Below are 17,825 nucleotides of genomic sequence, written 5' to 3' on the forward strand. Positions count from 1 at the left end.
GGGCAGCCTTGAAAATATTCGCACGTAGGTTTAAAGTGGAACAACCAGTAAACATTGAAGCCGCTTTTAATTGTTTACATTGTAACTATTTTTTTTCGTGTTGCGTTGCCTATTTCATAAGATGGAGACATTTGTTTGGCATCGTGATTACTAGTGGAACGCTAGAGAAAGAGTGGGGCATTAAATCATACAATACAAGAAATATCACAAACACGTACCGACAGACTTGGCAACGCGGCCAAAAGCCAATATCCTAGAGGCAGGGGCGTCGTTTTCCTAAGACGTGAAATCTCTTAACAATTTTATACTTTTAGCCTTGTCGCTTCTGGTTTCACTTCCGTCAACGCTTTGGCCAGCTCATGCGTAAGAATATCACGCAGACCAAACAGAGCGTGGAAATCTAAAAAAAAAAAAAAAACTAATCAGATCGTCAGGTTTTACTCTACGTAGGTCATTGCGATATTCTGAACACAATCAGACATATCTGCGCGCCTAAATAAGCACACAACGCCGATTAAACAGTTTCCAAGTGCATCATTACAACTTGTAAATAAGAAAAAGCCGACGTACTAAAGTAATTACAAAATATAATGTGTATGGTTCTTTAATTTTTTTAAAATTTAATTTAATATATTTTATTTAGAAGCGTACGAAGAATTTCATTTCTGGAAAATGGCATGTCCCCTCATGTATCCACTTTTTCCGCTGTTTGCTTTCAAAATTATTTCCCGTCGTTGGTGGGGATGACAGTTATTTGATTATCTATTTAATATAAGCCTTCGTCTATCAATTTAAGTTAACATGTAGTCCCAAACTCTTTCCTGTTGTTTCCTGAAATTAAAATTCCCTATGTAATTACAGTCTTTTCCTTTTCGCCCTACGCGCGCTTCAACCAACCCGTCATTCAATTCTTAAAAATATTTGATCAAAACTCATTCGTAGTGGAGTTTCCGTGTGGAAGGTAGTATTCCTCAAGCGTCAAGCGGGTTCCTAGACGGTCAGTAATGATTGACTGAATCGATTGACGCAACCTTTTGATCAAAACGATTGAATGTCTAGATCCTACTTTGTACCACCCTGAATAAATTTACCATAATTGGTAACAAAGGATTAGCTTAGGAATAAACTTAACGTCTGAGTTGTTTATACCGCACACATAACATTTCGTGTCATAAAAATAAATCAGCGTTAAATTGTTTATTTTGTTCCGTGCTCACCTACGGTTCCGATAACATCGGTTATCGAACGAGTAAATTTAACGGTAATAGAGGATCTCTCCAAGTATGCAATTCCATTTCCCCTTCCCCACCCTTTCCGATGGTTATCAGGAAGGCACGAGGCCAATTAAATTATATTTTTAAAAGCGAAGAACGACGAACTAAATAAGGGAGGGGCCACTGGGGTCACGCTAAGGGCTCGGGAAAAAAAAAATTAGCAAGCACGCGAACAAGGATGTTGGGGGTTGTAAGAAGGGGAGGTGAAAAAAAAGAGAAAGGGGTATAGGATGACTGACCTGGTTTACGGCGCCCGAACACACCTGCAGGCTGTCGTCTACGAGCAGACACTCCATCAAGCCCCGGTATCGCTATCTCTCCCTCCCTCTCTCTCAGCAGACGGGTGTTCCGGACCGGCGAGAAAACGTATCTTTTACCCTCGCTCTATTCCCGCGCATGCGCACACGCGACCCCGCCGATTCTTTTCGTTACTGCCGCGACCCCCGCGCGCGCGCGACGCTTCGACAGGGAAAACAAGAGACGCGTCGTCGTGGACGCTTGGCGGGGAAAAAAAAAGAAAGAAAATTTTTTTTTATTTTTCCACGCGCATGCGCCCACGGAGGCTAAAACAGTCCACGCGGACCTCATTTCCCCCTCCCCCTCCCATCGAACACTCATCCCCTCCGCTCGGCCAGTGGAGAGGCAAGCCAGCCGAAACCGCAAGTTAGCCTCTCTTCCTCCACCCGTCGCTGGCGGCCATGACGTGGCAGTGCCGAATCTGCATTCCTCCTGCCACCGGCGATTGTGTCAGCACGGCTTGCTTAGCTTAGCTTGTTTAAAGAAAAAAAAAATTGGTTGTCTGTAAAGTCGGTTTACGGACGATAGTTTAACGTGACAACGTCATAACGAAACATTGATGAAATCATTGCATACTTTTATGAATAAAAATTGAATCATTTTTATTCTAATTATAAAAGAATAAACACTTGAAATTATACTAGTAGTCAGATTTTTAAAATGCAAGAATAATTAACCTTTATTGCCGAAATTGTTGTTGTAATAAGCAATGAAAACCACATTAACTTTTCACTTCACTTTATAAATAGTCGACTAAACAGTTCACGTGTAGATGACTTGTAATTAATATTAAAAACTGGCGTTTAGCTATAAAGTTTCAATATAATAATAAACAAGTTTTCATATAAATAAACTGTAATCAAATATCTATCATCAATTATATGAACCACCATAATGTTTTAGTCAATTGTAACATAACCTATTATTACTGCACTCGCCGACAGCGTAACGGAACACAGCGTAACGGAAAAATGTGCGTAACGGGACACTTTTTCTTGCGTGCAGCCGGCGTTCATCGATTTATTAGACGTTTTCACGTAAAAAAAACACGTGAGTGAGTCTTTCACCCTTTGTGGTCTCACGTAGCAAATACACTCATAATAAGAAACTCGGACACGAAATTAAACGTAAAATTTTTTAAAATATTGTCCAAGGTTATAAATATGAACGCAAATTTGTTCATCAATTAAATTAAAAGGACGCGAATCACACGTAGTTTCCGCACCCGCCACTAGAATTCATTACTGGAGAAGCTACTTCGACTACACAATAATTTTATTATCAGAACAAATTTTTCATCTATATAATGAAACGGCTCCGATAATAGAGAAAAAGACAAGTTTTGGACCTGATTATCGACGTGGAATTTCATTCAAATACTGCCCCCCTTGTTGAAATTGACTAAACAATTAATACTATAAAGTTCCATTTTAGATTTGTGAACTTCGGTTCTCGCAATCCGCCACAGATGGCAGCACTGTTGTTACACATTTACGTTCCGTACGACTCCCGTTCCATTCACGGAATTACTCCCACCAAATGTCGTATAGCGAGAGCTGAGATGTTACATATCAAAAATACTGCCTATGTTCAAAAAAAAATTTTCTCTCCTTCCCACGTTAACTCTGGGAGCGATACCAAAATTATCTGCGTGCAATTTATGAACGATTCATCTGCAACTATACGGCTGAAACATTTTTTTACAACATTTTTGCTATATTCTTGAATCGATTGAACACGCATGCCATTTGCAAACTGCACTATTCGTTCGTTCGCATTACTGCGTATGCATAACACTGCAGAACTCTGATACAACTTGCACTGTCACAAAAAAAACCTAAGGTTTTTTTTTGTAAGAGAACGAAAAGAAATTATTCTTTTAGACATTTCAGTAAAATTTTTCTTGTAGGAATCTGTGATTGTTTTGCCTTTCGCAATAATAAATAGATGCGTTGATTTTACTTCCATCCCCCCTCCCCACCAATTTTCAAAGATTCGCTTTTTTTTCTCCCCCGAGCGGCCAGACAACGGCGGCAAACAGGACCGTTTGTATTCCGGTCTGCGGGCGGGAAGGTGCCGCCATCTTGGCTTCGCTCGGGGTCGCGCGGACGGCATACAAATGGCAGAACGGAAAATAGCTCCGAGAGAAATATCATCAGCATTTGGACTTGGGCGGAACCCGGGAGGATTGTTCTCGGAGACGTATACCAGTGTTCCTCGAGAAATGACCGGCGGCGTGCACATGTGCAAAAAAGAAAAAGAATCATTGCAGAAGCCACAGACTTTCCTGCTTGGAGGTCGGGACACAACATCTTGTTGTCTTCTTGTTGTCAGGTATGCAGCAGAAAAGAATCTGGACATTGTATTCATCCAGGAGCCTTATACGGTAAGAGGGAAAGTCCTAGACATCCCTCCAAGGCTCTATGCTGTAGGGGACTCCCCGCAAGCAGCAATATGGGTAAGAAATCCAAAGTTGGATATTCTACTGTTACCCAAAATAAGTAACGAACATCATACTTGCATAAAGGTTGAAATGCAACCATGGAATTTAATACTCGTGTCCTCGTACTTTCAATTTTCAGATGATACGGAGATACATCTGAGGCACTGGGATAATATCCTTGAATTCGCACGGCATGAAAGGATAATTATTGGCGCTGATGTAAACGCTAAGTCAGAAATGTGGGGATCACATTTCAATGACAACAAAGGAGATCTGGTATCACAATACCTAACAGCTGAAGATCTCTGGACTGTTAACGTCCCTGGCACAATGGCAACATACATCTCGCCTGCCTGCGAAAGCGAATCTTACCTGGATATAACAGTGACAGACCATAAAACGAGAGATCATATAGTCGATTGGACTGTAGTAGATGAAATCACGAGCGACCATCGTCTAATAATATATGAAATTCATGGCAAGAGAGAACAACAGAAAACAAACATGGAAAATGTTCGTTACGGATGTAAGAGAGTCAATTGGAAGAGGTTTGATGAAGATCTATTGACTCTTCTGGATGAATACAATGGACAGAAAAAAGGCAATCCTGAACAAGATTCTATGAAGATAAAAGAACTCATAATTCGAATATGCGACAAGCATATGGAAAAACTGAACAACAAAACGAGGGGCGGACATGGTTGGTGGAATGTGGAGCTTGAAAATATGAGAAGAAAAGTCAAAGGACTAAGAAAGAGGATGAAAGCGCAAAGAGATCCATTCTCAAGAATGGAGCTGCTAAATGAATACCGCCAGAAAAGGAGAACATATACCAAAGCTGTTAAGCTAGCAAAGAGACGCTCTTGGGAACAGCTTGTTAGTGAAAAAGGAAATCAAGATCCATGGGGCTTGGTGTATAAAATGTGTGCTGGAAAGATAAAAAGTCCAATAGAGTTACCAGGACTTATAATTAATGGAGTACAAACTGCCAGTATACAGGAAAACCTGGAAATTATTGTCAATGGGCTACTGCCCGATGATAATCCACTACAAGATACTTTTGAACAAGATAGGAAAAGAAGAATGGCAGAAGATCTACCAGACACATTGGATACACCCCAATTCACAATGGAAGAGCTGAAGTGGATTGTCAAGCATTTAAAGCCCAAAAAAGCTCCTGGTCATGATCAAATCACGACAGAAATTATATGGCGAGTATTCGACAGATTGAAAATAGTTCTGCTTGAACTTTATAATAATGCGCTGGCAAGTGGAATCTTTCCAAAGGAATGGAAAAGAGGGATCTTGAAAATATTATATAAAGGGAATGGGAAAGATCCTGGAGAGTTGAGCTCCTACAGACCGCTAACCATGCTCCCAATTCTGGGCAAAGTGTACGAGAAGTTATTGTATAACAGACTCAATGATTTCCTGATTACCGTCCACGGTATCAGTGATCACCAGTATGGTTTTCGAAAAGGAAAGAGCACGGAACTTGCAATACTGGATGTGATAAAGGAAGTTAACAGCAGTGACACACAGTACGTACTTGCTGTCACAATTGATATCGCTGGTGCGTTTGATAATGCTTGGTGGCCCCAGATTTTGTGGCGACTTAAAGAGCTTGGATGTCCGAAGAATATCTATAAGGCAATAAAGGCTATCTTCGCTGACCGTACTTGTCAATGTGTCATTGGAGACAACAGCAAGGAAAAGGTGCTAACAAAGGGGTGTCCCCAGGGATCGGTTCTTGGACCGTTACTATGGAACATCCTCTTTGATGAAATTTTAAGCACAGAATTGCCGGAGGGATGTAGCATCTATGGATATGCAGATGATGGATTGCTACTGATACCAGGCAACTCAAGAAGGATTATAGAAGAGAGGGCAGAAGAGGCACTAAATATTGTAAGTACATGGACAAGCAATTGTAAACTCAAAATCGCACCACAGAAAATGGAGGCCATCATGTTGAAAGGATCACTAAGCACGGCAAGACCACCAGTCGTCAGATATCAGGGCAGACCAGTCAAAGCAGTTTCGGCGCTGAAATACCTTGGTGTTCATATCGATACCCGTGGACGGTATACAACCCACATCAAAAAGACAAGTGACAAGGCCATTTTGCTTTTTCACAAATTGCGTGCAGTAGCACCTGCCAACTGGGGCCTTATATTTGAAACGTTAAGAACGATCTATGCTGGAGTCTTCTTGGGAGTAGTCTGTTACACTGCAGCTACTTGGTATTATGAAGCGGAACTTGCACACAGAAAAAGGGTACTAGAAGGAGCACAACGAGCAGCCCTTCTAACTATGACCAAGGCATACCGTACCACTTCTACGGAAGCGTTGCAAGTTGTTGCAGGAATAATACCAATTGATCTTAAGGTAAAAGAGAGAGGACAACTGGCTCTGCTAGCTGCAAGAGGAACAGTAACATCAGAAGATAAGTGGATAGCTAGACAGCTAACGCTCGATGAATGGCAGCTACGATGGGATCGCTCCAGCAAAGGTCGCTTCACATATGTCTTCTTCCCTGATGTCAGAGAAAGACTGAAAAAGAAATGGATAACACCAGACCATTACACTGTGCAGTATCTCACTGGACACGGGAACTTCAAGGCAAAGCTCTGGGAAAGGAATTTGGTTCCCAGTAACCAATGTGTCACATGTGAGGTACAAGATACTGCAGCTCATATTATTTATGAGTGCAGAAAGATCGATGACATCAGGGAGAAGTATGGAAGAATGGCAGAAGAACTGTCACTAAGGCTCGAGGATATGGCAGGAATGCTACAGTGCGAAAAAGGTTATGAAGTATGGAACAACTATATACACGAGGTAAGCAAACGACTAGAGCACTTTGATAAATGGATGGAAGAAGAAGGTGCTCTAAATAACCAAGATGGACAGTAAATCAAAATGGCCATGCACATGGAGGCCTATGTGTTTCGTACGCGAAGGCAGAGAAATCAACTCCATAGAAAAGATCATACGGGACCAAACAAGGAAAGCAACGCATGACTACAATAAACAGATAGCCACTCTAGATGAGAGTGTGCCCCAGGAGAAAGAGCTCATAACACATCTAAAGATACAAAAGGACATTGCAGAATATGCAAGTGGATCAGTACCTTCTATTCAGCTAGAGGAGGAATTACCTGAGGTACATTCTCATGTTGGAGCTGGACAAGATCCTACCATGATCTACTCGAAGTTCGAGTATGATATGAGATTGGCTAGACTGGATGAACCGAAAATCCAACAGGCAGCAATAGCTGTGTTGGTGCGCAGTATGGATGGAGGGAGGATGATCAACTTTCCCAATATGGAAATAGTGGACAGACATCTTCTCGCAAGGAACAACATCCCCTTGGATTTGGACGAGCTGAGATCCCTGCTGCGCAACAACTTTGAAAGGCTCGGAATAACCATCGATTTCGAGGAAATCAAGAAGCAAGCTGCTATGACCTATGGTCGTTTCGTGTTCGATCATACAAGACCATTTTATGAGTATAAATTGGTCAAAAGACAATAAGGCATGCAGCAGACAAGCTTACAACAAACACGAGTACGGACGTGACCAAAACACCCGAAGAGAGACAAAGAAACAGAAGAAGAAGAACAGAGGAGAAGGAGATTTTAAGATTGGACACCATTTTAAATCAATTTTAGATCAAAACGAAAATTTTGGATATTTTAAAAGACGACTTGAGATATTTTATGGGATGCTCATCAAGATCCAGAGGATTTTTAACATCTCAGACCAAAATTTTACGAATGGACAAAAATTTTAAGGATTTGACAAAAGAAGAAAGAACAAGAACGAACAAGGAAGGGAACAAGATAGCAGGTGACGGAGTGGGCTGGAGAGACAGCAAGAAGGAAAGGAGTGGCAAAGGACAGCAGTCAAAGAAGGAACAGACAGAAAACCCAGAAAGGCGGTGGGATTGGTGCCCTTGCATGTTCGTTGCCCCGGGTACTGGCAACCGTCCCGGAGCAATGGCATGCAAGAGATCCCACGCGGAGTGACTGTAGAGTTTTTAACATCAGCCGTCGTGTTTTTAATATCGCATGGATGCAAATTGACAATGGATTTTATTATAATACTGACAAAGCTATATTCTGGCTGCAGGCACGGCGGCTTAAACAGAATGGATAAGTTGTTTCTGGTTGAGGCAAATGAATGGTGCTAAACCATTCAAAACCATGGCATATGAACATCTGAGGCCAAACATCCTGATGCCATTAAGACCAGGTGACATCAGGATGAAAGAAGAAAAGTTAGTGCTCCTGGAATACCCTCACGGGTTCAGTCCTAGGAGGTGGAGGTGGTGAGGCTAGGCCGGGCTTCGGCCCGAAACAACCTGTCTTCCGGAAGCAGACATCGCAAACAGTCGCGCAGCCAATACATTTCTTCCGGAGTTGGGGGTCTGGATCGATTTTTAAACGTTATTAACTTTGAAAGATTTGTGCAATGGGAGTCCATGACTTGATGTACGTTTTTGGACATACGCCATTGCTAAGCACTTTTTCTGTAGAAGAAAACTAAAAAATAAAAAATAAAAAAATAAAAAAACCCAAAAGACAAAAAAAAAAACACAAGTTTTGGAAAACTATTGTGTTTGTTTCGTCTTTTCGTTTTGTCGTGTTTTTGTCTCGTTTCAATCGTTGTGCTGAATTTTTTTGGGTTCAATATTTTTGTGTCGTCATCATTTGTGGGTTTTTTTTTTTTCGTTCTCTTAGTACATTTTCTTTGTTTTTCTTTGTTTGTTGACCATATTCCTGTTACGGAATATTTTTTGGTGTTTATATCCTGTTGAAAACAGCAATTTTTTGCTTAATTTGTGTTTTTTGTCTTTTGGGTATTTTTATTTATTTATTTTTTAGTTTTTAGTTTTCTTCTTCACAAAAATTTCTTAGCAATGGCGTATGTTCAAAAACTTACATCAAGTATTTTAAACGTTGTACAAGTCATTATACCACAGAAACAAACCTCGCCTTGCTGTAGATAATCTATTGAATTTTCCCATTAACAACAAACCTGTTTCGTAATTACATTACGAAATTCTTCGCAAAAATCTGCGTACAGTTGAAAACGAGGGAACATGCATGTCCTCATGGAAGAAATATTTTCTTGCTGTAGAGTTCACAATAGTTTTAAAGTTATATTTCAATACTTCAATAGTATTTATGTGATTTTAAGTTAAATGTAAAAAATTTAGTAATAACGTGTTTAGGTAAACTTCTGTTAATTTTCGAAGATCATTGGATAATATGTAACCAGTTTTCTTCGTGTATATATAAGCTGAAAATTTTTAAGTAGGCCTATATAAATTTCTTCAGTTGACAGTGTAGTCGCAGGATATTGCTCCAACTAATAATGGCTCATTTCAAGAAATTAACTAAATCCTTCTTTCACCACGTAGTTAAATTATTAAATCATTTTTGCTTAATTTTGCGATGAGTGTGATGTCTTTTTTTTTCCGAAAGGGCTTAGCCCAGAAATTCCGTCTCTTTCGTTACGCCAATGATTGAATATGAAATCTCGCCAAAAAAAAAAACATACACGCATTTACTAAAAAGTTATGTTTACGTTAGAGACTTACGAGGTCAATTTAGAAAATATATACGATATATGTGCAGATATATTTTTATTTACAAGAGCATTATTTTTCCTTTAAATTTGAATGGTACCAAAATATTATGTGAATTTATAGCCAACAGTTAGTCGAGTAGCAAAGTTCATTTTTTGTTAATGAAAAAAAATATTAATGTAAAGTTATAGATATTTATGAATTTGAACACTTACATGAAAACAACTGTATCACGGCAAAAAAAAAAAGTGTTCGCAGTTATACTGGGTTCTGATTCTTAATCGGTCAATTAAGCTTTGTGTTTTCCCAGTACCTCCAATACCTGAAGTTATTTGTAAACAGTTTCCTGAATAATTTTCCAGTATTAACTGCGCACACAATAAGCATGACACAACAAAATAAAGTCAAATTGTTAAATATTCAATCATCTTGTCCATGCTTGAAAGAAACCTAATTAAAAAATAAAATTTTGCACTAATTTCTGTAAGAAAATCTCAGTATTATCTCTAAAACCGTATTCCATAAATACAAAAATAACCATAGCCATGTGTTGCACGAAGTTACAATATCTTTATTGCAGTATTGCAAACTATTTCTTGGCAACTGGTTTCCAACGGAATCTTTTGTAAATGTAAAGCTTTTTTTTCCTGTGTAACTTAACAATGGTTGCCAAAGTGCGCTCTTCAGACGTTTGCCAAAAATGCGCTCTAAGTTAAGTGGAACTAACCGTGAAAAGAATCAGCGAATTGTTTTCGGGTTCTATCCACGTTCAGTCATTCGAGGCTCTAGTTGTTTTGTTCAAATCGCGTAAGCGTGACTCACGTATACACAATTATTTTTTTTATCGACTGTTGCGGGATGGATTTCGCGGGAAATATTATTTCTTCCGGTGCCCAGACTAATGCAGAGCGCGCAGAACGGCGTGCGGAACACGACAGGACATATTTCTCCCGTGCCGTACCAGCGCAGCGAGCTAAGGCCTGCGCCAAAAGAAGATCTAAGTTTGGACTCTCCCCCTTCACTCCCCCCCCCCCCCCCCCCACCGCGCTCTTTCGTCGCTGATTCACTTCACGGCCCTGGTTGGCACAAACTCTCACCCCCCCTTCACCACCCCAGACCTTTTTAACACACCTGACCAAACACAGACTGCGGGGCACACACTCATTGCCTGGCACGCAAAGGCAAAAATTTCCTTCCGCAAGTACATTTTTATTTTATTTTGACGTGTAACATCTTAGCTCTCGGTACTGGGAATTTCGTGAACGAAACGGCAGAGTGTCACGGAACGGAAATGCGTAACCACGGCCACCGCCGCCTGAGGCGGATGGCGCGTACCAAAGCTCACAAAGCCAAAGGGAAACTTTATGGTGTAACCTGTTTAATTATTGTCGAAAATCAGGTCCAAATCCGGGGTTTCAGTAATTTTTTTTCCCGCATCTTGTTTCGCTTTTATCGCAGCCGTTTCGTTATACCTATAGTTTTTACAAATTGCTTCATACATCGACTGATTCGATAGTCGGCGTAGCTGTTCTTGCAACGAATTCTAGCGACGGGTTGCAGAAACTACGTGTGATTCGCGTCCAGAAATGTTGTTGAAAAAACGTTTAGCGTATATTTATCACGCTCGGAATCATTTTAAATAATTCTACGTTCAATTTTGTGCCAGAGTTTTTGTATCATAAATGTATTTTCAATATGAGAACACATGAATTTGCTCGTTACTGAGGTTAGATGGTGCACATCTCTTGTTTTTAAAAGTGATACTTCTGTACCGCTGCGCCGGTAGGATATGTCAAGGCGATTACTCAGCAGAGCGTATTGAAAAAAAAAATAAATGGGCAACGTTCAAGAGTAGGGCGGTAAGGTGGCGTGAAGGGCGATGACCAGTGACAATCGCGGGGATTGTAAACCACGGAATGAACGCAACGACGCAACAGCGCCAACAGCAATCAACGCAAGAAAACCACAGCCGTTAATAAAGCACGCATTCCGCAAGACTTCTTACCACTCTAAAACTTAACTATCGTAGAGAAGCAGAAAACAAAGATTTCACCCGGGATTCTTTCGAACATTCATATTTATCACGAACACAAAAGAAATGGTCACTGACTTGATTCAAAAATATTGTTTTATTTAACTGTGTGAATGTTTTAAAACTGTAAACATAATATACTACTTATATTATAAATGAGAAAGTTTGTGTGTATGTTTTTTATTCAATAACGCACTGCCAATGCCCAAAATAAAATAAAAATATAAAAATGCATGTAACACAACGTTCTTGTTTATGCGGCTAAAACAAAACCATTAATAATATTAAAATCTAATGACAATAGAAGGCTCCTAAGCAATCAAAATCAAATAAGTACTTTTTAAACACATTGAAGAGGCGTACATTGGTAAAAACTTTCACCTTTAATTAAGGAATAAAACCGGTTAAGATATTATTTAGAGATCTTCAAACCTTTTTGGATACAATGTGTACGTATCTTAGGTATGAACTGACCAAATATATCTTGGTATTTTAAAAAAAATTTCAGAATTACTTTAAAGACTTGGTCCATTCTAATTAGTTATATTAAGACAAAGCTTACCTACTCCGGTAGTTTACGTGGCAGTGGTTTTTCCGCTTAAAATAATATTTAAAAAAGTGTAAATAGTGACTCGAGTGATAGTGATTTTGAACAATTGCGCAACAACTACACCTATTATACTTGGGGAATATCTGTTGAAAATGTTACAGATATAGACTTAAGAGAAAAAATTATTTTAAAAATGAACTTATCAAATTTCCATGTGAGATCGAGCCGTAAGTATTATAGCAAAAAAAAAAAAAAGCTTTTTTTTTTTCATCCACGCGCATGCGTATCACTTTCAACACAACAAAGAACTTGGGAGTCGGATCCTGTGTGATTTCTGCGCTGATCCAATTAGTTGTAAGCTCGAAGTCGTCGTCATCATCGTCATCATCATAACAGTCCATGGCCGGGTCAGCAAAGTAAAATGCCTTCAACTTCCTCTGTACATCCACCATTCCTCATCCTTCACTTTATTTCCAGTCTTCTCCTCTCTCCTGCACTCCTTTAACTATGTGCTCTTCCCATCTGCTCATTGAATTATCTTGGGGTTTTCTTCCTGTGTACACCAACTCCATCATTTTCCTAAGCATCTTTTCCCATTCTCTGGATATGGCCAATACTATCTCATTCTCGTTTTCTTCCACGATCTCATGAAGTACTGCACTCCTGCTCTTACTAGCACCATCACATTCCTGATTCCGTCTTGCCTCTTAACTGCAAACAAACTCTTTATAAACTTCATTCCTATTGCTCTGACCTTCCCAGAATATTTACATCTACAGTCAAGTGTCTGCTCCATTAGTGACTACGGACACCTAGTAGGTGATGTACAGCAATTTTTTGCATTTTAATGGCACCAAATCTCTCACACACGTGTCATATACATCATATTGTCCTCTCCTTACTACTTCCTGCTTGTTTTTGCCCCCCTCTGTAGATATTTGAATATTTATACGTGTTTTAACTCAACACGATTTAATTTAATGGCTCTCACAGTTCCTTGTCATGAAGATCATTTCACTCTTTTTTAGTGATGGTTTTAAAATTCCATATATTTACCGTGATTTCTAACAGTGTACGAATTCTGTAGGTGTATGCCAATCACACGCATTGGGGTTTCAGGCCCGTCCGTCCCACGCAGCCAATTAACGGCCCGTGTGTACGCCTACATCAAAGGATCCGCAACGCCATTTCGCCCCTGCTTGATTATTTATCCCGCGGCTGCGCTGACGGGCCGCCTAGAAAAAAAAATATATCTCCCCCGGCGAGAGAATGTTTACCAGCGACGACGATGCCTCGCGCGGAAAGATTTACGATACACAGATAAGTACCTACGCGCTACGCATGTCTTAAAGACTAGCATATCATGAACCAACAGCCTACATTACACGGTGATGAAAGCCACAACCACGAACCGAACAGTCCCGAAGTTTACCTAAGAAAAGACCAACGCAGAATCATCTTGCCGTATCAAACATTGTATAGGCACGTCATGGCTGTCATCATCGTAGCACTGTATGTGCTTACGACACCCAGTAATGGGTAAAACGAATCATCATCATCATCATCTACACTGTATAATGTTTTTGTACTTTTACAAGATAGTCCTTGGAAACTCAGTTGCGAACGAAATCACTTGTAAAATGGCAAGGCAGAGCTTTGTACAATTTGCCATTTTACAAAGCTCTCTCTCTGCATTGCAGTTTTAATGTGATGTCGTTGACAAACTGAGTTTCCAAAGATTTTCCTTGTAAAGAGTACAAAAATGTTTTACAGTCTATGTTGCATATAACTACGCCACGTTCTTACTAAACCCAGGGGGCATCAGCTTATGTTTCACAGTGGCAAAACTACTGAAGAATATAGCACTGCGTGGATGAAAGCACGAGAAAGGGTAAAAACAGGACGGAAAACCAACCCGACACAGCCAGGTTCTACGGTGGTAGTCTGGATCCACTAAAGTTGCAAGCTGGGCTCAGTAAAGGATCCCCAAACAAACACACTAGTAGAAACTACTGGTAAAAAAATTAACTTGCAATCAATACAAGTGAACTTGCGAGAAAAATAATCTATTCTTTAGGGATGGGGTGGGAGTGTGTGTGTAAAAATAGTGCGGGGTGGTTATTATATATAAATTTGTTATAATTAGATCTGAGAACTTAAAAAATTCATTTTAATATGTAACTTGGAGGTTCAGGTTTTTCTTGTGCATAATTTCCACCAGTCATACTTATAATATTTATAACAGTTGATTTGTATGAAGTTGGCGTGTATAATAAAGTGAAAGAGATTAAATCTTCGCTGTACTTTTATCCTTTAACCAACAAATTAAAGTGAATATTGCTCACCCTTGGACTTACCTTTTCAGGATTCTTCCCACCACTCCCTGTAGAGGGAAAGAAGACTTAATGGTTTTTGGTACCTGATCACTCTAATAGTATATTTTGAGTTACAGAAATGAGCCACTTCAAACCCCAATCCCCTTCCATGCGACAAACATCTAGTGAATGTCCAGGTTTCAGTTAGTCAAAATATTTTCTTTACAAAAAATTCAGGGAATTTTAACAAATAGTAGATAAATCGTGGTAGCATAATTCAGAGAACAAAATCGAAAAGAATAAATGTAATGCTCAGTAAATAGGAAATCTGTAGGAACCCCATAAAAAGTACTGTTTTGAGTGTCTTTTTAGATGGTAAAGTTAATTATTGTATATATTTTCCGTACGAAAAAAATTGCAGCCTTAGGCATGGTACTATAAACAGATAGTGTGAGTTTATTTGTTTGTTTGTTTGTTTGTTTGTAAGATGCAAACTCGAACACTGATGGAACGATTTCACAACTTATAGCAATGTTATAAAACTGCATTATTCGAAATGGATATAGAATGTTTAATTTATTTATTTTTCTTAAGAAATATAAATATCAGTTGAAGTACCTGGCGTTTTCCAGGCTGCGCACAGGGCGCAGGAGATTTTTTTCGAAATCTTATTTATACAGTTTTGTCATCGTAATTTGAACGTAAAGTGTGCAAAACTTCATCAAGAGTAGCTAAAATTCAAATTCAAGGGGCAGAAAAGAGAGAGAGAGAGAGAGAGAGAGAGAGAGAGAGAGAGAGAGAGAGAGAGAGAGAGCTTGAGGAAAGTAGTATTTCAGAATCTCACGTATTCAGTTAACTTCTTGTTAAAGTCATATGTAGATATTGTTCTTCCCATTTTTAAAGTCAAGTATGCAAAATTTCATCTAGGAGAGTCAAAATACTGCTTTAAGTGGAAGGAAAGTGGAATTTGTAAAGGTGGAGGGAAGTGTTTTTCGTAATCTCATGTTTTGAGTGAACTTATTTTTCTTAAGTTGGCTGTAGACGATAAATTCCTCTTTCTTGTACGTGAAATGTTTAAAATTTCAACAAGGAGATACAAAAATCTGCTTTAATGGGAAGTAAAATGGAAAATGGTTAGTTATTTCTAAGATTCACGTGGCCAGGAAAAAGGATAGGTTTAGTAGTATTTTAATTTTTTACATCAAGTATGAAAATTTTCATTAAAGAGTGAAAAATTTTCTTAAAAGGGTTACACAACTTTTATGAAAATCAGATGTAGATGGTAATTTTCCTCCTCTTTTGAACGTCAATTGTGCAAGATGTTATCAAGTTGTACCAGTACTACATTTTAAGCAGTGGGAAATGTAGATATGATGGTGGTTTTTCGAAATCTCATATTGATAATTGGTTGGGGATACTTTTTTCAATTAAATTATTATCTTTATTTAAACGTCCGGTTTGCAAAATTTCATAAATAACTACCATAATACGTTTTTAGGTGTAGTAAGGTGAATTAGAGGTAGTAGGCCTATTTAACAATCTAACGTAGAAAGACGAATGGGAGGTCTTTTGATGGAACATAAAAATTATCTTTCTCTTAATTTTAATTCCAAGTGTGCAAAGTTTCATAATGAAATACTAATAACTAGTTTTAAGTGATGCAAAAGGAAAACGGGGTGGTTTCTGAAAGCTCATGCGTGAAAGCTCATGGGGGCAGGAAGATGGGGTGGCTACTTTGAAATCAGATAACGCAGGAAATTTCCTCTTGTTTTAAACAGTAATTATGTTTAATTTAAGTTATATGTACCAACAGTATTATTTAAGGAATGAAAAAGGGGGATGGAATGGTTTTTCGAAATCTCATGTAAGTGACAATACACTTTCCTCTAAAGTATATGTTGAACAGTATTATCTTCTTATTTTGAATATCTAAGTGCAAATATTCATCAAGAAGTACTAAAATTCTGCCCTCAAGGGTGGAAAGTGTGTTAAAGGTGGTTTTTCGACATTCCCCTTTTTTTCGAAATCAGTTTAAGACAGTAATTTCCTAATAATTTAAATGAAAAAATTGCTAAATCGTATTAAAAAAAAAGTACAAAATTCTGTTTTATTTAGTGAAAATTGGGATTTGGGTGTTCTTTTTAAATGTCATATCGACTTTTTTTTAAAATCATAGATAGACGGTAACTTTTCCTTCATTATGAATTTAAAGTGAACAACATTTCATCAGTGTTTGTGATAAGATGGGGGTGGTTTTCAGAAATCCCATGTAGACATTGACTTTTATCGTGTTTCGAAGTTCAAGTTGATAGTTTCTACTCAATCGGATGAACCATGCGCGATCGCATATAAGACGAAACCAAAATAAGATGAACACACAAACTAAATATTTTACACATGTTTTTAACTAAAAGCGGATAAGAACAAACAAATGAACTGCTCAATAAACCTTTACGAGTATAGCAAAATAACATATTGTGGCGAAGGCGTGGCAAGTGGTGCTCACATGCGTTCGAATTATGCGATCACCGGACACCGGATTTCTTTCTGTGCGGTCCCGTACTTCAAAGACAAAGTGTTCGTGCCACCTCTGCCGCCATATTTGCCGGATCTGACACAGCGCATCATGGTGACAGTTGAGTCCATCACCGCTGACACATTGCACAAAGTCTGGGACGAGTTTCAATGCCGCCTTGATGTTTGCCGCGTGATTCAAGGAGCGCACATTGAGTCACTGTAACTTGAAAAAAAAAAAAACCTTTCATAGATTCTGTATTGACTGGAAAAAGTTTGAGGTAAATCCGTCGCACCGTTTAGTTTTTATGATTTTTTGAAAGTGCTCACTTACACCTTTTATAAACATCTCACCAATTAACATAACTTTTGCACCTTGATTAAAATTGTCTTCAATTATCATCACCGGCTCGTGGCAGGGACGTATCTAGAGGGGAACAGACGGAGCTTGTTGCCCCGGGCGTCGTTTTTTTTGGGGGGGGAGGGGGGGAAATTTGCTAAACTGGCAGAGTAATTTTGACTTCAAATATTTACTTTAATATCGCAACGTTAGGACACAAAGAAGAAAAAAAAATGTTTGGAAAACAGATGAACCAGAATTATTTATATTGAATGATACATAAATGTATATCGTCAAATAATTAAAAAAAAAAAAACAGGTATATCTCGCGTACTATCCAACCTGCGATGTATTCAAAATGTAATGACTGCGAATAAATCTATTTGTAGGGCCATGCATATTTCGCGAAAAGTTTCCGAGACTAGTTATAAGTTAAAACACTGTAGCATCGTCTCTGTATTCG

The 17,825-nt window shown here is 38.8% G+C and overlaps 1 protein-coding gene across 3 annotated transcripts in view; it reads right to left on the minus strand.

Moving 5' to 3' along the window:
• Positions 1-17,825, minus strand: part of LOC134538386 (uncharacterized) — an 835,281-nt gene that overhangs the window by 495,116 nt on the left and 322,340 nt on the right. The window contains exon 1 of one of the 3 annotated variants that reach the window (XM_063379667.1): positions 1,514-1,750. The exons of the other annotated variants lie outside the window; for them this stretch is intronic. Coding sequence (XP_063235737.1) covers positions 1,514-1,570 — 57 coding nt within the window. The 5' untranslated portion in view covers positions 1,571-1,750. Of the gene's footprint in view, positions 1-1,513; positions 1,751-17,825 lie in introns of those variants that run through there. 3 annotated transcript variants of the gene reach the window in all.

The sequence above is a fragment of the Bacillus rossius genome, chromosome 13 (assembly GCF_032445375.1).
Source record: "Bacillus rossius redtenbacheri isolate Brsri chromosome 13, Brsri_v3, whole genome shotgun sequence".
Taxonomy (NCBI): Eukaryota; Metazoa; Arthropoda; class Insecta; order Phasmatodea; family Bacillidae; genus Bacillus; species Bacillus rossius.